The 21948-nt window shown below is 41.0% G+C and overlaps 1 protein-coding gene across 5 annotated transcripts in view; it reads right to left on the bottom strand.

The window, feature by feature from the left end:
* Window positions 1–21948, bottom strand: part of VPS54 (VPS54 subunit of GARP complex) — a 53599-nt gene continuing 31651 nt past the window's right edge. For all 5 annotated transcript variants that reach the window (XM_052784217.1, XM_052784220.1, XM_052784221.1 and 2 more), the window contains 12 exons: window positions 21190–21527; window positions 18552–18681; window positions 17919–18100; window positions 17011–17123; window positions 15818–15881; window positions 13529–13634; window positions 10077–10164; window positions 8317–8438; window positions 8125–8205; window positions 4356–4463; window positions 3292–3386; window positions 1–1288 (listed from right to left, as the gene is read on the bottom strand). In XM_052784217.1, coding sequence (XP_052640177.1) covers window positions 1183–1288; window positions 3292–3386; window positions 4356–4463; window positions 8125–8205; window positions 8317–8438; window positions 10077–10164; window positions 13529–13634; window positions 15818–15881; window positions 17011–17123; window positions 17919–18100; window positions 18552–18681; window positions 21190–21527 — 1533 coding nt within the window. In that variant the 3' untranslated portion in view covers window positions 1–1182. The remainder of the gene's footprint in view (window positions 1289–3291; window positions 3387–4355; window positions 4464–8124; window positions 8206–8316; window positions 8439–10076; window positions 10165–13528; window positions 13635–15817; window positions 15882–17010; window positions 17124–17918; window positions 18101–18551; window positions 18682–21189; window positions 21528–21948) is intronic.

Raw genomic sequence — 21948 nt, 5'->3', positions numbered from 1 at the left:
TGTGATTTTATAGCTTTATTTTGACTGACAATTAATGACATCTGTTATGCTAACAGATAAGCATGCCTGTCTGAAGAAACCATCGGCACACGCACACACTGTGTAGACCATTCCGTTGTACATAATTGTCACAGGGTTAGGCACTCGGACTATGGTTAGGTAAAGAGGTGTGAGGTGAAATACACAGGCACTTTTACTTAGTACTGGCACTGTCCAGTCTTAAAAGGTAGTATTAAAAACTCTTAAATAAATTAATTTCAGTTGCACCTTCCTTAATGGTGCAACCTTTTATAAGCAGCCTAAAAACTTTAAAATTCTTCCTGCCCTGTTTTCTGTGTCCTCCTCTGTCTTTATACACACCACTTTGTGTCTTAGAACTGTGGAGGAATTGGCAAAGTCCTGCAACACTCTCTGTCTGTACCCCGCTGTCAGTGGGCACAGCTGCTCCAGGGTTGGGTAGCTGCAGGAAACCATCCCCACACCAGCCTTTTTACTACCTTCAAATTCCACCAGAAGCCCACTGGGACATGGTCACTGCTAACAATGACCATTTCACAACTCTATCCAGTAGGTAATGGCTTCAGTGAACTGACAATTTGTTAGAAAATCATATCTTCAGACAGCAGTTTAGAGCCCCTGAAACAGGACTGCTCCCTAACAAATCTGAAGCCTATATGCAAGCAATCAAAAGACATTTATTTATATAAAGTTCTGTAAAAAAATAAATTTTAGAACAGCATAGTTTCGTAGAGAAAAACATTTTCTACAGAGTTCCAACTGCAAGATTTTTATATTGTACCATCATTAAATAAGGTGGGACACCATGTGAATTTCATTGCACTAGAAGAAATGCAAAGCATCTTTTTAATATAAAGATATACAGAGCATTCTAGACAACTACAGCTGTGTTACAGCTATGTGTTCTTTTGGATTTGGTCCAAAGAAACCTGAGTCTGTTTCCAGAGAGAATGAAAAAACATTGCACAGACAGCTGATCACTTGTTTCTTGCTGAAGGACACTGAAAAGATCACTCTCTGCATCTCACTCTGAGCCTAGCTTCCCCAACTATCAATAGTGTCCTTTCTTGGATGCCGGTCTTAAGTATTAACCTCACAGTTGTCGTGCTGCTTAGAAGAAAGTAGGTCTGTTGTCAGAGCCAAGTGACTGCTCCCAGTGGGTTATCACCTCTTCTGCTCCCAGATTTCAGCCATGTTTAGGTCTAAGTTGTTAAGGCCTTTCAGAGCTTGAAGGTTTCCAGTGTAAAAAGCTACATCCGAAGTAACCAATCTGCAGTGAAACAGACAACAAGATTAGCACCTGAGCCTGTCTCATCCACCTGGAGCATTCGGAAAAACAGCCAGGGGTTGGTTATGACTTGGGCACACAATTACAGAAATGCATGTTCAAGGACTAGGCCTGGATTAGATATTTTAAGTATCGGTTCAAAACGCAATGCTGCGGAGGTGGCTTATTTTACAGGAGTGACAGTACATGATTACTGCTAGGTGTAAAACTAGTTACACGGAAGGGAGATCAAATGGCGAGTTCAGAAAACTCGGCAGGAATTGAGCATCTAAAACTTCTATTCTCTTGCTGTAATCCCAGGCTTATCTTGACTTAAACCCCCAATTCCATTGCAATTTAGAATATTAATTATTGCAACATTAATTTCTGTACTCTAGAAGGTTTATGTAAAAGCAACCAAACAGCAAAACAGCAATATTGTTTGTAACAGTTTATACAGAGTTAAAATCCCTCATACGTTGTTGAAACGTATCAGGGGATGACAGAAACAAGATCATGATGTTTCTAGTTAGGAAGCAGCAAGATGTAGGAATGAAAGTTGTATTTTCATACTAAAAAAATTAACCAGGGTTCACAGATCTGTATTTTTACTATTATTACAGAAACAAGCAGTTTAAAATAGGATGAGGATCAGAAAAGCATGTTAAAAACTAGGTCAGTGAAGACTGCTGGAACAGCAGCAAGTGAAATCCAGCGTTTGATGTTTCCCTTCTCAAACGGCCCCGACGACGCACTCCCCAAGAGCTGTGTTCTCAGGTAAGTAACTGCTGCCATGAAAGAAACAGACTCAGGGCATTCCTGTTTCCAGCTGACAGTAAGGATGGGAAATACACCACCAGTATGTCACCAGGCACACCTGCCCCGACCCTCCTATCAAAAAGGGATCCATTTAGGCCATCCAGCCACAAGCATCAAACAAAAACAAAAGAGCAGGACCAAGACAGCACAGCACACTGTTCAGGACCAGAAACCCAAGCATGAAGCACTCCCGAACACACTCTGGGTGCTTTCATTTCAGCTGGGGCTGCTGCGGCCTCACTCCTACTCAGTAAGCTTGTTGGCTTACTTAGTAAGTACCAAAGGCAACTGGATGTTATCTTGCAAATACACCACAAATCCAGAAAACCATTTCAGTAACAGAGTACAAGGATGAATAAGCTTAAGCGGGACAAGTAAGAATAAACTGGACAGGAACAAAACTCTTCTTCATTCCAGCAATGTTTGAAACATTTATAAACTTCCTTCTCTGACTTCTTCAACTTAAGACAACGCTTTCTTGCCTGTGGGTAGGCTGACTGAATTTCACCCTTACTACACTGCAAATAAGCACCCCCAGGTCATTAAGAATGATTATAAAACCCACCGTTTCAGGTGACAATCCAACTTACAATAGGATTCAGCCTGCAAGAGGCTGTATGCTTTCCTGGGAGGTGTGGGACACCAGGCACAGCCAGGTACACTCTCTCAGGAGAGGTACCACTGACCTGTTTTGGTGATGGAGGGTTGGGCAGGGGCAGGAAAGGGGAAAAGCTCTGTGAGCATTATCTGTTTCAAATTTAGTTCTGCTCTAAAACCAATTTCTGTATAGAAGCTCCCCATTGCACAGATGAAATACCACTTTTTCCTATTTTTACTTTGCTAGCACCATGAGTCATCACCCACATTTCAAAACTGTTTCATGAATCACACAATTCTTGCGAATTAAACTGTGGCTGTCACACAAAAGGAGAAAAAGCAATCCACAAACTGAGGAAACCTACAGCAGGTTTCCAGTAGGACAATGCCCAATTCCCAATCTATTACCAAGCTGACTGCATTCCCAGTTATCCTGGAAAGGCACAAGTCATGTCCTTTACTGTAAGAAAGCTCCAAATGGGACATACTAAAACATGGAACGTGGCTGCATTCTGCAATCACAACTTTCTTGCAGAAGACAAAGTCTGCTTATTTAAATAAAGCAGTAAAAAAAAAGTGCCCAAACATACCCATTCAGAGGTCCTCCGTCATTGACTACATTTAGGTGGGCCAGCTGCCTCTTCAGGTGAAGTTTGTAGCTTGCGTTAATTCGTAAAAACAACATCTAAAGAAACCACAGAACCAGAGTAATGAACCATCCCCGTGCTTGCATCACTGCCTACAGTAAGGAAATACACTGCGAACACCTTAAATCACTAATCTTTGGGTTTGTTTTTGCAGTTCATGTGATTTTCCCTTCTGCCAATCCTTCAGCCTCCTAATCTTTCTGGCCATACACAATTTCTAACACACAGGACAGTATACACACTCACTTATTTGTTACGTGTGGCACTTAGAGGACAAGTTCTTGGGAGCATGAATTTTTCTTCCCTGTTGTCTGAAGCATCTAGCCACTTGTATTAAGGCTAGAAGATAACAAATCTCTTTCCTGTACTATAATCACTTAAAGTCTTTTTTCCAAGAGAAAGCATGAAAAACAGTTTGAAGGGACCATTTAATTTAGTGCAAAAGAGAAACTACAATTTAGTGTATTCAGTGACTGGATCAGCCCTTTCTGTCCTCAGATTTACAACTCTGCAGTAGCAATAACTGCAGCAAAATACTGAAAAAAGCACACCTGGTACAATTTGGCTGCATAATACATCTGGTACAATTTGGCTGCATAATACATTTAGGGACCTTCGGAAGCCACTAAGTTTGAGCAACGTTACAGAAAAATTCCCTAAAAGGGCTGTACTCAAGCCCCAAAGTGTTGCCATTTGTGTAGAATTTCAGCATTAACTCCTGAATTGAAGATTCACCTCTCCAGACATTAAAATACAGCTCAAAATGCTGGAATCAGTCAGTTCTTCTTGCGTGTCTCATCATTCTCCCTGCACATCCAAACACTTACTTCAGTTCAGACCAAGCTGTCTGTGTGACTGCTGCCAACCCCTTTAATGTGTGGGTTTCACAAAAGCTCAAGAAAGAATTCCCCCCCCACCCCCCTAGATAAAGCAGAAGTCTCTCTTGTTACTGAGTGCATGTGCATTTGCAAGGGAGTTGTTACATGAATCTCAAAAATAACATTCACCTGAGTTTGCTCCTCAGGAAGCAGATCATATATAGCTTCATGCATCTTTGCCATTTGCTTGCAGATATTCCTGAAGCATGCTGAAGGAACAGGAGCTTTCACTTCATACTGGAAATAAAAACACAACCAGTTACTCCTTTCTACCACTTTAAAACGGTTTATATAGGAGAGCTTCCAACAGCCATCTGAAGCCCTGCATTGCTAATGACATAATTGGAATCAAGGTTCATTTAGCATATCACAAATTAAAATGGTTGCTGGGCATCATCTGCTTCAGCCAAGAGCTCACATCCTACAATCTTTTAGCAGTTCTTGCTTTATAAGCACACAGTAACATTCAAAGCAGTATGAAATCTGAGGATTTCCCAATTTCATCTATTCACCTTTGTTAGTTTGAATTGCTTCTCTTTGCTCATTACTTTTTGTTGGCTTCCATTACCCTATGAATTACAGATGCAGAGAGAATAATCACTGTGCCAGCTACACAGATGCACGCCATGTGGCCTGCTAGCTGGCCCTCTCCTTCAGATTTGTATACGTCAATGACAGACAAGAAATTCTACCTCTGATGAATATACCCCTCAAGAACTTCATGAGAGAAAACTACTTCTCTAAGATCATATACATCCAAATTTCTGAAGAAACAAGGAAAGGAAAGCATAAAGAAATGGAAACTCCTGAAAACTCAATATTGGCCACAAAAAAAACCCCAAACCACCCCACAAAAACGTTGCAGAAATACCTTGGAAAACAAAGTAGAAAACGTCCCTTCTCCCAGTGACTGAAACGCAAGAACCAAGACACTGGAAACCACCAGAGGGCAAGAGATTTGCTACACAGGGAACAAAGTTCTTACATCCCCACCCTGGATAGGGAAGATCTGAATGTGATTTCAGAAGCACTTTGAAAAACTATCACAGGAACAGTGAAGCCAGCTCTTCAGTTCCTGGTGGGGAGGCTGTGCTAGCACAAGCCTGGGTTAAACACTGGTAGGTCGCCTTTGATAGGGTGATACATCCCCACAGAGCCTTGCACAATTCAGTGGAAGAGCTGAATCATTATCACTAAATTATTTACAAACGCATCGGAGGAGATGCTCTCTCTTATGCTAGCCTGCATTGTGAAAGCGAACAAAGCTTGCCTAAGTGTGGGAGAAAAAAAAGAAATGGGGAGTTTTGAGAAAGTCTTTACAGAAAAGCCAAACTGATGACTTAATTTTGACAGAAGCAGCAGAAAAATAGTGCTTACTGCTCCAGAAGCCCTGCTCCCTGCGCAGGACAACAGCACAGCATACAGGATTGTGCCTCAAGTCATGAAAGTTAGGCAACAAATGATTTACAATTTACCAGTATGTTGTACAGCCAAAGGGAACTGGCAAGCTGCAGCAATGGCTCTTCCATGACTACAGACAAATCACACCCTTCATCGTGACAGGGGAAAAGCAACAGCACCAGAAAGAAACATGAGCTCCAGCCCTACAAGGTGCCGGCCATTTTTATCTCCAGCTAAGGTCAACAGCATGTAATACCACAAGGGATCAGACAAAAATTTACTGCTGTTCTGTCCAAACAGTCACAAGACAGCAAGCTCAAAGAGAAGCTAAGAACTCACACTGGATTTTTTCCATGAACTTTTATCTCTTTTTAAAAACCTACACTTTTTTCACTTTTTAATTATAGCTGTTAAATACCCCTGTTCCTGTTTTATCTCCCTGCCAATGTTAACAGACAGATGCTGGGAACTGTCCATGCTGTTGTGAAATGCCTCGCTGAGCTCATAGCCTCATCACAGCGGCACTGTGTGAAGACAGCTCCTGTTCCGTGCAGCTCCCAGAGGGAAGCGGAGCCTGAAAATGCAAAAGTAACTTGCCCATGTTACCCAAGTGCCAGGTCAATGTCCCATCTACTGGACCAAACTGCTTGTCTCCTACAGAGCAGGTTTCTAGACCCTGCAATGCTTGTTTTTAAAGCATGCTGGACACACACTGCTATGAAACTTGCTTGCTTGCTCATTCAGATTTGCACACTTTAAAGCAGGTGACCACTTTATCCACAAGGCACTGAAGTATTTGGACTCTCACAAAGACATATAAAACAAAGAACACACTGACATGGTTGCACTGACATGCCCATTTGCAAATTTCCTGTTTTTATGTTCTTCACAGCCTTCAGTGCCAAGATTTCATTATTTCAGGAACAAGATAAGCCAAATTATGCGGTATGTTAGGAATAGAGGCAAATCAACACATGATCTCCTTTTCTCCTGTACTCTGTGGGTTGCATTCACGCGAGCCAGGCACTCTAAGTCAAGCCTTTAAGAGCTCTAAAGGACAGGAATATTCTCAGTTTGTATCTCGTGGCAGCTCACAAGGGGAGAATGGGCTGTAAGGATGGAAGAACAGTAAGGGATGGATACTTACTAACTACCATCAAGAACATAAACTGTGTTACTGGTTTGTGGGCTAACTTGTTTGGTATCAATAATCTAAATCCTTGCATTTGTCTTTTATTTTCAAGGGATAAGAGGTAAAGTGACCAAAAAGCCATGTTACTTCATAGAACAGGTATTTGGGGGGGGGGGGGGGCGGGCACAGAAAGCAGCAGACCACTATTTGGATCTTTAGAAAAGGGCATAAACATGTTTTAAAAAGTATAAACACAACAGGAAGCAGGGAGTCTTAATTTAAATGCTTTGGCTTTTTCCCCCCCCTAAGTGTAGGTAACACTATGTGATAGCCCAAAAAACAGATGAAAAGAAAAAGCATAATGTAAAATAAACAATAGAAACAGTGAGGAAGACAGAAATGCTGCCTGTTACAGCTGCCTCACTGCAGCCCCCATCAGCCTGTCCCCAACCTGTGCTCCACCAGAGAGATGCTGTGCTTCTCACAAGCTCCTACAAGGAAGGGGTTGGCCCAGGCCAATCAATCAAATCTGTCACTAAAGAATTACTTTTGCTCTCTCACAGAACAGCTTTTTTTTTTTTTCCTTCTTTTTCCAAAGAGCATAAGATCCAAAGCAAAAAACTAAGCTTTAAAAGCTCATGTACTTTATCTATCAGATCTGTGGGCCCAGGAGGTCCATCTTGGGGCAGTCTCTGTCAGTGTATTCTGCCTTGAGATGAGTCAGAGTGAGTGGATCCAGCCCAGGACCAACCTGTTCCACTGATGAGTGTTCAAAAACCAAAGAACACTAAGAGCACTTCATGGGACAGCTATTAACGCTGCTACACAGCGGGAACTGCTAAGAGCAGACCCCTAGTCCCCAGGCCTGCAGTCCAATAGATGGGCTGGTCCTTCCCCTCCAAAAACTCTTCCTCCTCTGCAGTTTTTTGCTGTTTCCTCAGCTGCAGGAAATTACACGCTCCCCACTTTCAAAGAGGCACCATCAGGAAGAGCAGGAAACGGGAACTGGCTCAGCCTGACTACAGACAAGAGCTGTCAGTGGATAAAACTGCTGAGGGTAGGAGAGCACTTCAGTTTCTAAACACCAGAGCATCTGTGCCAGCCAAAGCATTTCTGTCACTGCTGAAGGAGTAAATGAACAATTTCTTTTTGTGGGGGCGAAGGCGAATGACACCCAGGTGGCAAATGTTAAGACAAAACACATTCACAAGTACAGCACAGAGCTTTCTGTTTATACAGTTCAAAGAAGTTCAAACAAGTCCTGATTAGGAAAGTTTAAGACTCCATTTGAAACATCTAGACTGTATACAATGAGACCTCCAATTGCAATTTAGAGAGTGTATAATTATTTCCATAAATCATTACCTTGGATAATAGTTTGTCAAATAAGCTATCCATTATGGCAACGAGCTTTGCTGAAATTTCAGCTATGTGGTCGTGATAATCCTGTAATGGAAGAAAGCAGGTTTTATTTACTATCTAATGGCATTCATATTCTTCACAGCACAGTTGAAAGGCAGAACTTTGTGTTTAATTAGGAAACGCCAAAAGAATTACCTTCGTAATGTGGTCAAAATGCCTGAGCATGCTAAACTGCTTCGGCTGCAGTCGAGCTTCAAAATGAGCCCTGATAATAGGAATGTAGTGTACGATTAGCTGTAGGCAACGTGAAGAAAGGGCTGTAAATCCAGAAGCGAGAGAGGGAAAGAAAAATAATTTCGTTATTACACAGGAAGAGTCATTTTGTATAGACTGTATCTCCTTTAACACAAATAACAGATCTGATGCAATTTAACTTTTTTTTTTTTACAAAAAAAAAAAAAAAAAAAAAGGAGGTAAGCGTTTGTTTCCACTAGGAAACCCCACCCAGTGAAGATGCCAGACTAGTACCTGGCTATTCACACCCAGCTTCTGTAAGATACAGGTTAAGGGACTAATTTTACAAGAGGCTTTAAGTGTCTACTTGACATTTTGAGCCCTGAGCACACACAGACATCAGAGAGATCTCAAAAGACCTGACTCATCAGCTACCTAACCTCAGCAGCCACATTCTCAGGACATCAATATTTCTTCTGCAGGAGCTGTACATAAACACCCTCCCCTGCCAGTGCTGAGCTGCCCAGAGCCTGCTCCTGCCTGGATTGGGAATCCAGCAGGATTCCCAAAACTGAGCTTCTCCTGTGTCCAACAGGGCCCAAGCCAGCAGCAGAATACACAGTGGTGCCGGCATGGTCACCACACTGGCCAAACCTTCTGGAACAAAGACCTGACCCAGCTTTTCTCTGCTCACTTGTGTCTGTTCCAACACTACAGCCCATGGCCCCTTGCAGGGGAAGCCTCTCAACTCATCCTCCTCAAGCTATTGCCTTTTTAAAAGGGAAATGCAGACTGGTAATCAGGACACCCTGCAACATGGGAACTGCCAGTTCAAACACCTGCTTCTACCCATCAACCAAAGGCTCTTAATTTCAGGAGACAGTTTAGAACTGGGGGCTCTAGTAGCATGTCAGGCTTTCTGTAACATGGAACTGGGTACCTAGTTCTCCCCAGCTTTTCAGAGCAGCTAAAGCAGTCCAGGCAGGTAACTTGGGGCTGGCAATTCAGCTAAATAGATGCACACTGAAAATGAGAAACTCTAAAGCCCAAATCATAGTCTGGATTCAGAACACAGGCACAGAGCCCTAAGTTATCTGACTGTGCCAGGACATTCAGCCACATAAAGACTAACTATTCGACTTAGAGCCACCCACAGAAATAATTTCACGCATTACTGACATGTGGTTATAACCCACAGGAGCTGTATGTGGACATGGCGTTACTGAATACAGCACCACGGGGCAGACAGGACAGCGCAGCTCAGCGAAATGCATGGGGACAACAGGGGTTTGGCTGCATTCCTCTATCTACGTACCTCCAGTCTCAAGATCTGAACACCAAGCAGCTCCCAAGCATGCCAAAGTCAATGCTGAAAAAGTAACTACGCCTTCCCGCAGTCAAAATATTTTCATGGAAAACTTGCTAGCCTGTATATTTGTTCTTATGCTTCCTTCATGTAACACAGTGAACCTTTAAATTTAAAGTCATCCAGTAGACAGCAAAGGAATTCAGTGGATTTTATTGCACCCCTTAATCAGACAATTCACTTTTATACATGCTTTACCCCCTAACCAGCAAGGTCTTATCACCCTCTGTGTTCCATGCACAGCACCATGACACAAACATAGCTTTTCATAAATGCTATGGGGTTTTTTTGTGTTTGGTATTTTTTAAACAGGCAGGAGAACAAGCTTTGACATTTTAAATATAGAAATCCATACCTAGGTTTTTTGTAGTGATTGTTTTCAAACCAACAACTTGCAACGCACCAGCTCCAAGCACTAGTTGGCAACTTCTAGAGTTGAAATACTGTAAGAAAAAGGTAATGAAAATGCATGCTGACTCTTTAACGACTACACATAACCACAGTTGAGAAATACCATCAACAGAATTTTGCAAGATTAAATAGATTATTATGAAGGCCAGTACCAGAGTTTCACATAGTGCTTACTACAGAAGAGTCCGTGACTGTTAACTAGTAAGACAAAAGGAACTTTTTCACCACTCTCAGTAGTCACTGGCCCGTAGTATTTTTTGACTCAGCTTACTCTAAAGCACTCAAGGCTGCGTTTTAGCAAAGGGAAGTAGAAATACTGCTATTAAAAACACAGTTAGTTACTCAGTGATTTCAATTCAGGGACTAATTTCTGCTTCTCTACAAGACCTTTGGGTGACACTTCTCTCAGTGTGAAAGAAAAGCAGCAAGTCAGACTTGCTGCAGACTAGCTATGTTCAGCCTTACTTTGAAAGCCATACACAAGAACAGCTTTGTACTAGAAATCTATAAAACGTACTTCTCAAACCAGGACCTTGGATAAGTGAAGGGTAAGGATCTCACTAGTTTTGCTAAGTAGAGTAGACAAGTGTCATATCAGAATGGAAAATACCAAAAGAACGAGTTTCTGCTCTGGCTCTAGACCTTCCCCACTGCTGATGTTAAAGAAAAATTGAAAGCACTGAAACTCGCTGCTGCTGAGGAGGCTGAATCTGTGTTTGTAACACTATAAAATACCGAGATTACGAAATGATGCACAGAAGATAAGCCACGTCAAAAACCAATTCTGTAACAATGCCAGGTATAGTGGACAAATCATGACTTGATCTTCGTAACTTAGTTCAAGGAGAAAAGAAGTTATCATTAAAAGCACACAGGCTAGCAAAGTCTCTGGACAGTAAGACAGTTCCTGTTAGCATATTCTGTCTTATTTTGGAATTCTGCTCTATCACCCAGCTTGAGACACCAGATATTCTAGACTGGCTTGGGTGCTGCAGTAGAGACAGAGGAGCCATGGCTGTTGTCCCCAATTTCTGCACTGAATGGAGAGCAGAAGTCCCAGGGCTCATGTTTGAACAGAACTATCCTGTTGACACTGGGGTGGAAACTGGGAGGCAAAACCTATAGAGAGCTGATCCTGTCTCATGCACCTGAAGAAAGATTCACAAGAAATTGTGACAAGGTTGCCTGCAGCTTGTGTCTGCAACACAGAGGATTTCCCTCACATAGAGCTCCTTTTGTTCTGGGCCACAGTCCTGCTTCAGAGGTCTTGCTTCACGATAATGCAAGAACAAACCAGAAATTTCAACCATCCTTGAGTAAAAACAGGAAACAATTTTTCTGGCTATTGCCTGGTATCAGTCACAAAACCCAGGACCAGAGGATACACCGTGAACTCCACACAGCCGCTCTAGGCTGCCAGAGTGGTGTATCTGGGGCCAGAAGTGCAACCCTAGTGCCACAACTGAACCTGAGCTACGTGTGACCCCTGACCCAAGTGAGGCATAATCTACTCTGCTCTCAGATGGAAGTCAGGGTCCAAAACTGACATTCACTTCATCTCCTCCTGAAAAGCAAGACCTTTTCTTATACCTCCTGGTGGACTTTAGAAGTAGATCCACTGAGCCAAAGACAGATATATCCCACACAGCCTAAGCTCCTCTGATGTATTTAGCTCAGGTTAGCATCAACTCATTGACTGCATGGCAGCCCATTAAAAACATGCTCTATAAAGGATGACAGACACTCATATTCTCCCCCTGCCTTTTGTGAATATTACTCAGTTACCGGACGGCCTGTTGCAAACAAAGCAGAGAGGAAGCAGCATGCCTGAAACATCAAAAGAGCAATACCCCCTCCTTGTGACTGCTTGGAGGAAAGCATTTCTGTGTTCCAGCACCATGGCTGCAAGCCTTCTCTTATGTGCACCAACTAAACAACTCCGGTAATTATGATCGTGTTTTTGTCTATATGCAGGTGTCATTTCACTCTGGTTGCAGCCACAGTTCAAAATGGCCTGGAATTTCATTACCTGGGAACACTTTGCAATTTCCATCACAATAAAGACTAGCTCTTGCTACCTTCAAAGCTTGCTAGCTGACAGTTGTCAAACAAGAAGCATAGTGACCAGCAAGGACACCTTGAATGGCTCTTATTTTGTTCAAAGTGTAATAAATGAGCTTTTGTTTTTGCTAGCTGTTCTTGTCATCTCTCCAATTGATGGCACCTTGCTGCCAGATAGGAAATACAATAATTAAACTGCACACGATGTTTGAATACCAAGGAATAAAACGCAAATGACAAAGCTAGAACAAGATATGGTAGGGAGAGAGAAGTAATAGAGAGATGCAAATCTAGACAAGTTTGAGGCATCTGCTGCTACTCTGCCTGCCAAAAGGTGCTGCAAGACTTGAGTGAAGCAGCAGCTGGAGAATGAGAGGTGAAGCAGGGCATCCCCAGTCCCAGACTGACTGATTTGCCTCAGATGGTGCTTTCAAAGGGGCAGGTTTGTAGATGAATCTGAATGATGACTGCAGGGAAGAGTGTTCCTGCATCTGGTTATTCAGATAAGAAATACCAACAGGAAGATTATTTAAAGGTCCATCTCCTAGGGTGTGTTTTCCTTCCCCATCCCTCACTTTATGTGAAATATACTTTTAGAGAGTAGAATCTGTTCATCTTTCAATGATTATGCTTATGTTCAGAACCCTAATACCTGACATAACCTTTGTGGGCAAAGACACAAGGGAAAACCTTGAAATAAATTAACTGTTAGACTTTGGAGCCTATAAATATATATATATATACACACACACATATATATATAAAAAAATTATTTTTTATTATTGTTTACTTATATTACCTTGCAGTATCTGTGCTTTACCAGCTTTCTTCTTCCTTAGTGAGGAATAAATGACAAAAAGGTCCTGGTCTTTCATCATCTTTACATTTTACAAGAGAAGCTTCATCCCATACTATTTTTCATGCTTCTACTGGCTATACCTCTACTGACTTGTAAAAACCAAGGGACTCGTTTCCTTCCTGAATATAGATATGTCTCTGAGGCATCTGGGATCAAATTGCTGCTTCTTCAGCAGCATTAATCCTACATCCACCCTGAAGGACAGGCAGCTATGACAAACACTACTAGATGGGATTTCCAGTATTCCAGGTGAACAAGAGGAACGACAGCCTTCCTGAAGTTAATTCACACAACAAATTGCATCTTTAATGCCCTTAGCTTAAAAGGCTACCTTATGGCACAATAACAAACGCCATCATTTTAAGACAATTATATCATTTATATGAAATCATAAAAGTGAAGCATTGCAGAGAGTAAGACATATTCTCCTCCCTGAATACCCCTGATGAGCACAGTCGGTACATTTGGAGTCATACCTTCAGTAAATCAGACAGGCGGGTAAGCATGTCAGTGGTGATGGAAGGAATGTTATCCACACACTGGCAGTACTCAAGGATTATTCTTATTAACAGCAATACTGTCCTACAAGAGAGGAAACAGCCAAATATGTCATCTCAGTGCACAGAAAATGCTGAAAAATCAAACACAGGCCAATCATGTTGATAGAAAGCTACCTGATGCTAGAGATTAGAGCATTAAATAAACCCACTAACTGATCTGAAGTAGAAGTAAAACATAAAAGAAGATATACATAAAGATGATTATAAAGAATACTCATTCCACAGGGCGGCATGTGGAAAAAGTACTTAACATATATGAGAGAAAATCTCTGAAGTTCATTGGTACAACTTTTTAATCTCCAAAAAAGCTACTGTGGAACTAGAAGTCTCCACATAGATGTTGGCAGGGGACAAAAAATGCAAAGCTCCTTTCTTGTACTACTGTATAATTCCAGCCAACTTTGAGCAAATATAAAAATCCACAGAATGTAGACAGCAACCACCATTGAAAAGGATGTAATGAATGCTAAGGAGACACAAACAGAGAAGACAGCTGTGAACAAACAGCAGCAGTATTCAAAGATGCTCAACACCTCTAATTTCCCCTGAATTCAGCAGGCACTAGAGAATTTGGGAGCTACCAGATGGAATTAAGGCAGCTCCACAAAGAGCAGGTACATTCCTTTGAATTCAAATACACAGAAGGCAGGAAAACTAAGGCAAGATCAAATGTTCAAAGTGGATATTCTAACATTTCAAAAAGTTAAATCTCTCTCTTCCTTCAGGCAGTAGAGTACAGAAAGATGATGAACAATCAACTGAAAATAAACACCTGGAGAATTTTTTGAGAACATCTAGGCTTTTTTTTGTCAATACATTTTATTTGAGGAATTACAATGAAACTACGTAGAAGTCCGTAGAACTGAAACAAATACTTGGACCAACATGAAGCTCACAATTGCTTCACAGAGCTAAATATAACAAACTTCAAATGAGCAGAGATGGATTATCAAACACATCAGCTATTAAGTAAATTTTATCCTTTGAAGCATGTTCAAATGCTCCTACTCGACCTGAAATGCTCTTTTGCAGTGATATCAGTTGGCTGGCACAGAAGTTCTGAGCCATCAACTTCCGTTTCTAATCGAACAATGACGCATCATCATGAAGCAACTCATAAAATGACAGCTGGTCAAAGATATTATGTAAATCAGAACTTTTAAGTTCGGGGTAAATTGATGTTAGGACTCTGGGGAGTGAGATCTTCCAGGTTTTACTCCCTCCCCAAAACCACTCTCATGCATATTTAATGCTTAAGCCTCATAGTCTTTGGAAACACAGCTTGCTTTTAAACAGAAGAAGTATGTGAGTATCATATATTTCAAAATGTCTTTGATATAACCAGCTTTAAGAAACTACTTTCCAATCCAAAGCAATCAGGATACCAAGGAATAGCGTATGCAGCTTGTGAGATAGCCCATATCTTATTTCTTATTCTGAATAAGGTAAGCAATCATTCAGTGTTGGACTCATGTATCTTGAGGTTGTTTAGCCTGGAGAAGAGAAGGCTCTGGGGAGACCTTATTGTGGCCTCTCAGTACTTAAAAGGGGCTTATAAGAAAGATGGGGACAGACTTTTTAGTAGGGCCTGTAGTGACAGGGCAAGGGATAATTGTTTCAAACTAAAGGAGGGTAGATTCAGACTAGATATAAGGAAGAAATTTTTTACAATGAGGGTGTTGAAACACTGGCACAGGTTGCCCAAAGAGGTGGTAGATACTCCAGCCCTGGAAACATTCAAGGTCAGGCTGGATGGGGCTTTGAGCAACCTGATCTAGTTGAAGATGTCCCTGCTCATTGCAGGGGGTTGGACTAGATGACCTTTAAAAGGTCCCTTCCAACCTAAACTATTCTGATTCTATGATTTTGCCAGAGATAACCTATATTGCAAGAAATAACAGTGTGCTATGAAGACAAACCTGTATTTTTATGACTGTGTTTTCATGAAATAACTGGAAAAAAAACCCATATTCAAATGAAACCATAAATTTCAGCCTAGTCATTCAGAGAAGAAACAGCATTTTAATGAACAGAAGAGCTTGCAATGTTTTATAACTGTTTGGGAACTAGAGAGGAACCAGTCTGTGAAAGGAGAGGGTTTTTTTTATTTAAATAAGATTGTTAAAGCTGTTAGTATTCATCACAGTTCTACTCAAAAGTTCTTGCCAACTAACCCACTGCTAAGAGAAAGAGAGTGCATCTTACCCAACTGTTGCATATTTTTGTCCTTCAACAATAAGGAATTCAGCTGGCTTGCTTTCTTCAGTAGCTAGACGTTTTAGCAAGAAAAGAAAAGGGATGAATCAAACTAAAAACAAGTACAAAAAATGCTAGTTTCTAAAAATTTAGTGTTTACTTGCTAAGGCTTGAAAAAAACCACAATCAATCTTTGGAGCACCGCTCTCTTTTACAATATTTATTATATAGTTGGTGACCCATCATAATTATTACAACCTATAAAGTTACTTTTTAATCTGCTGGGATTTTAGATCAAAAATCCCCCAAAGCCCAACAGTCATTATGGACTTAGAAACTTCAAATACAACAGGTTACAAATAGAAGAAGAAAAGCAGAAAGTTACCAGGTTTTCTACTATACATTCTCAAATGATTTGCTCTGTATATTAATATTTTAGCATCAAACCACTTCTTCCTCAGGCTTCATAGCAGAAGCTCTTACTGATGCAGCTTTTCATGCTAAATTTGATCCACCAGTTTCCTATCTTCTTGAAGGAAGCTGCAAGAGCCTATTTTAAGAGCAATGGTCAATGAGCATATTTTGATGTTATGTTCCATAGTTGGAGTGATTATTGCCTAATATGCCCTCTATGTCTGTTATATTCCTTTTGGGGAGTCGGGGTTTCTCTATTACTGTATTTTCTTCCTTCTCATCTACTGGCATTTTCCTTGCCCTCTATGTATGTTTTCTTCCTCTTCCAGCTGTTCACACACATTCATCACCGCAGTATTGGATGAGTATCCCCACAAGGTAAGAATGCGTTACGCATTCCCATTTTGCATATGGGTAAATTGGGTGCAAGGAGAAAAAAGTAACTTGTCTGAGGTCAAACAAGGTTTCTGTAGCAAGGTAAATAATTGAACGTACATGGGAACACTTATATAAAAAAGTAGCTCCCTCCCTGTGCTAACACTTAAATGGGTTTTAAAAAAAAAAAAAAAAAAAAAAAATCTTTAAAAGGTCAGCACAAGAAGTTTCAACACCAGTAAAAGGGAAAAAAAAGAAAAAAGAAAAAAATAAAGGTATCACCTTCCTTCTGATCCCCCCAGAAGACAGCGAGCAAACAGATCAAGAGTGACATCAGAATATGTCCATCAACATTCAATAGCAGCATTTGCTGATAATAAATTCACTTAACAGTAGGACTGCAAGATACACACCTGCTGGTTTTTTTTCAGGGAGAGAAATTCTGCCATCTGACACCGAATCTACAAGATCCTGAAACTCGGCAGGAACTTCAGCTTGCTTCCAGCGCTCGTTGTCCAAAAGTAGGCTAGTTATAAGCACACAAGAGAGGAGGCTGAGAAAATGAAATGCCTTGTCTTGACGCTTCTCCTGCCTGTAATGTTGTGGAATCAAAACTACAGTAATTTAAAAAGCCAGTGGCCCAAAATGGTATGTTATTCATCTTCATTAGAAAGAGGTGCCCAACAATTGGCAGTAGCAAAACAGAAAAACACCGTGTTGGCATAGAGATCTCACAATTTGATCATTCAATCTATCATAGAGGACAAAAGACTACACTAGGCAATAAAGATCCTTATGACATCACTGCCACTGAAGTAATGTGCAAATACTGGAATTTTAAGAGCTTTTTTGATGGATGAGAGCAAAAAGACTTGATCTATGTTACTGGGAAGGCTGTTCCCCAAGTGGTTTGGGGTTTTTTTAATTGTTGTTTTTGTTGGAGGTTTTTTGGGTTGGTTTTTTTGTTGTTGTTTTGGATATTTAAACCAACAAAAAAACATTGGAAGTTAATTATCCTGAAGTTACTTAACCCCTGAGACAGAGCAATCCTGCCCTTCAATGTCAGTCTTGAGTATTTCCTGTGGCTATTACTGTCCTTATTTAGGTAACTGTAGAACAATCCAGTTTGAAGAACTGTTACAAAACCAGTAAAAGTCTAAACCAATTGGAAATAATAGGGGTTTAATACAGTTTTTTCACCCCCTGCTCTTAAGTACAACTGGCTTACTAGTGTTCTAGGCAACAAAAGATTGTGTTTGCCTGGCATACGATTGATAAAATTATTCATGTAAGAACACAGAGATCTTCTACGCAGAGATACCTTAGTTTCGTCTTCCTCTCTTCATGGAATCTATTCACAAATCTATTGGCTTGACTCTGAAGTGCTCCTCGCAAGGACATACTTTTCCTACCGCAGATCTGCTCAGTATCTAAGATAAAGCCTTCCATCAAGCGAGAAAGAGCAACAAACTCGTTGGAATTCAGCTTCTCTAGGAAGCCATCCTATATACAAACAAAACCATTGTAAGGAGACATAACACTACAAAAATTCAGAAATGTAAAGAAATAATAATCAGCATGTCTGAGGTCTACTAGTATTTTAAGAGGCACATTATGTAACCCTACATGGGACAGAGAAGGCAGACTGCAGTGCAAGCAGCTACCTTGTCATAGATATGCATTCTCTGCATGGAGTTTCAAAGACAGCAAGTCAGAATATTAAAAAGAAGGAAAAAACCAAAAGTAGCAGAAATCCACATTGCCTAACATTGACATAATATGTTAATGCTTGTGTGCTCTGGGCATTAACATCAAGCACCTGTGGCAGCAGGAACAGTTACTTAATTTCAATTGAGAATGCCATTTCAGAACTCTCACTCATTAAACCAGTAACTTCGGAGTAAATTCTCTTTAAGGATAAGACACCAACAGCAGTCTGACCCAAGCTCCTTACCTTTGCTCTTGCCATGAGGAACTTGACTGAACGATCATGGCAGATATCAGAGGCGTTATAAAGTAACTCTTGAATATTGTTTGCCAGCCTGACCAGTTCCAGGTCAGTCAGCTTCATGTCATCACTGATCCTACAAATGACAGAACCAGTTGGTTGAGCATCAATTTATAAAAAAAAAAACCAGTATATTTCTGCTCATAGGTTGAAGGAAGAAAGAGCCTTGCAGCAACTGTCAAATGCAGACAGTCAGTTAATCACCAAAGTCACTTTGTACAGATGAAATCTTCTAAGCTGCTGTCAATGTCACGTCAATCCCTGTAACAAGGAAATGTACAGCTGCACATCCTTATATTTTGTTTTAAATCCACATTCGAACTGCTATTAATGGTCTAAGAGAAAACACAATATAGCCATTACTAATACAATAAATATTATTAACATTTAGTGAGCTAAAATTTACCCAGTTCCTGTAACACTTGAGCATCACAAGCATATGACAGATAAAACACAGCATTTTTCTTCCACTGCAAGTGTAAAGCCTAAAATACTTACTCTGCACTCCCCATCACCTTAATCTATAGGCTGTCATTCTATTAGCTCTTTAGACTTCAGGCTCCTAAGTTGGTGCTTTTTAAAAAAAACTTTTGTGATTTGCCTACTGTTTTGAGGCTAGCCCATAGCACAGCTCTGCCATTCATGTGATTAGTTAGGATAACCATCTTTTCATCCAGTGTGGATGCTCAAGGGACTGACAGTATGAGAGGAGAGAGAAAACCCTGGATGCTACAGAGCAGCAACTGGGCTAAAATTGTTGTAACTGTGTCATGGTTTAACCCCAGCCATCAACTAAGCACCACGCAGCCGCTCACTCACTCCCCCCCCAACCCAGTCAGAAAGGGCAGAGAATTGGGGAAAAAAAAGTAAAACTCACAGGTTGAGATAAGAACAGTTTAACAGAACAGAAAGGAAGAAACTAATAATGATAATAATAACAATAATAAAATGACATTAATAATAAAAGGATTGGAATATACAAAACAAGTCATGCACAATGCAGTTACTCACCACTCACTGACCGATGCCCAGTTAGTTCCTGAGCAGCGATCCCCCCAGGCCAACTCCCCCAGTTTATATACTGGGCATGACATCACATGGTATGGCATACCCCTTCGGCCAGTTTGGGTCAGCTGTCCTGGCTGTGTCCCCTCCCAACTTCTTGTGCCCCTCCAGCCTTCTTGCTGGCTGGGCATCAGAAGCTGAAAAATCCTTGACTTAGTCTAAACACTACTTGGCAACAACTGGAAACATCAGTGTGTTATCAACATTCTTCTGGTACTGAAGCCAAGACATACCAGCTACTAGAAAGAAAATTAACTCTATCCCAGCTGAAACCAGGACAGACTGTAATTTTATTAGCCTGCTCCAAACACAGAGCAGAGGTGCAAAAAAACCAGATGAGGGATGAAGCAAGTTCATTTTACAACAAAGTCATGCAACCAGCCTCAGAAACAACTTCATTGCTCAAGAGCTCTAGCTGCGTGGTATATTTTTAGCAAACTTGGCAAAGTGCTCCAGACCAGTTCAGATCCAACTCTCTTCTCCTTCCCTGCTCCTCACTGTAACCCTGGACTCCTCTTCACATGGCATTTCTCTGCCAGTGTACAACAGATGTTTGGACATACAGAGGCCTAAATTTATTTTATGCACAGCATATTTATTTTTAAATCTATCTTCTTCAGCCAGCGTTGTGATTTGAGGGGGAAAGTCTCTATCAAAACTGACAGTTGCTTAAACACACAAGTATAGACACTTGAGTACCAATCGGCTAGAGCACACAGGCCACTTTCTATCTTCCATCTTTCAGCAGGGTAACAAGTGGTATTTCAATTTTGCTTCACAGAAGTCTGTATCCAGACATGCTGGCTTTTGAAATAGCTCATGCCTGAGTCCCACACACACTATGCCTGGTTCTTTTAAAAAATGTAGGTCTGACTTCCAGCCATAAATAAGGTATGCATAAAAGGATGCCAAAATGTTACAACTCTGGAGCACCACAAGGCAGCACTGCCTATGTTACCAAAGCACTGAGATGGTTTTATTTAACCATGCAAGCCAAATAGTTGACAATGAACAGCAGATTTTTCTCTAGAATTTATCAAGGCGTATTCCAGAAAGCCAGCTTAAAAAAAAAACAAAAAAACCCCAAACAAACAGAAAAAATAGCCATAGGGAACATAGACAGGGAACAGAGATGCTTCTGCCTGCTGAAGGCATGACAAACAATCTGTCTTTCATGTAGGCTAGACTTGCATCTCTACTGCTCTCTACAGAAGTAGGCTCCCAAGCAGAACAGATGGGGAGGGGCCCCTTTTCTGTAAGAAGTGACATAATCAGTCCCCGTACCACTACACATCAAGGTGAAAACAAGGCAAATAAACAAAACAAAGGTGAGCTGGGGACAGTGCAGTCTGATGGCAGTCTCTAGGGGCGATGGCAGAGAGCCACTGCACTTCACTTACCTAGAAGAGCACATTCCTTTAAAGTAATTTTTGTACTGTATCATCAGAAACAACTGCCTGCACCTAACACCTTGCTTCTGACATGTTGCAAAGTGGAGACAGGCAGCACATTTACTTACATCATCTCTACTCCCCCTGGAGTAACTGAAGACAATGTTTGCTCTTTGCTGGATGAGGAATCGGTAGTGCACTCTGGTTCAGAGACCGAATCACTGCTACAGGGCTCACTGTTTGGGGAAGTGTTTCTCTGAGAGGTAGTGTCAGCTGCTACAGGCAGGAGGTCCCCTTCGCTGAATGCATCGCTTATAAACATGCCTTCATGAGTCAGGTAAGCCACTTCTGTATCCACCGTACTGTCTTTAGCAGAGTTCTTTTCTAAGGTGTCCTCCAAGTCTCTGGTTTTTTGGTTCTTGTCTAGAACCAAGAAAACCACGCTACGGATAGTATTTAACGTTGCCTAGAATCAAATATAACTTTTATTACAAAAAAACCCAAAACCCTGTGCCACAAGCTTGTGCTAGAACGAGATTTTCTTTTACCCACAAAATTAAACTAAATCCTGGCTTTATTTTCTATTGTGTAATTAGCATTCGGAGGCAGACCCATCCATCTGACAGTAATCAATATCAGATGTTTCTGAGAACAGTGAAAGAAACCTCATTTGGAGCAATCTAACACATACAAAAGTTCTGTCCTAATCCCTAGCAGCCTGAAATGGATGTAATCACACAACAAGAGGTATTATCTCCTTCCCACTGCTCTCTTTGTTAGCACTAATCATTTTTTTGCCCTGGATGCCGATGTTCACATATCCTTCTTTCAATCAAAGTTTGAACTCTATAAGCAAAACCAACACCTTAAGATTTCAAATGGAAAGT

The sequence above is a fragment of the Harpia harpyja genome, chromosome 4 (genome assembly GCF_026419915.1).
Source record: "Harpia harpyja isolate bHarHar1 chromosome 4, bHarHar1 primary haplotype, whole genome shotgun sequence".
Taxonomy (NCBI): domain Eukaryota; kingdom Metazoa; phylum Chordata; class Aves; order Accipitriformes; family Accipitridae; genus Harpia; species Harpia harpyja.
Note: the sequence above shows the minus strand (reverse complement) of the source record. Positions and strands in the feature narration are given on the sequence as shown.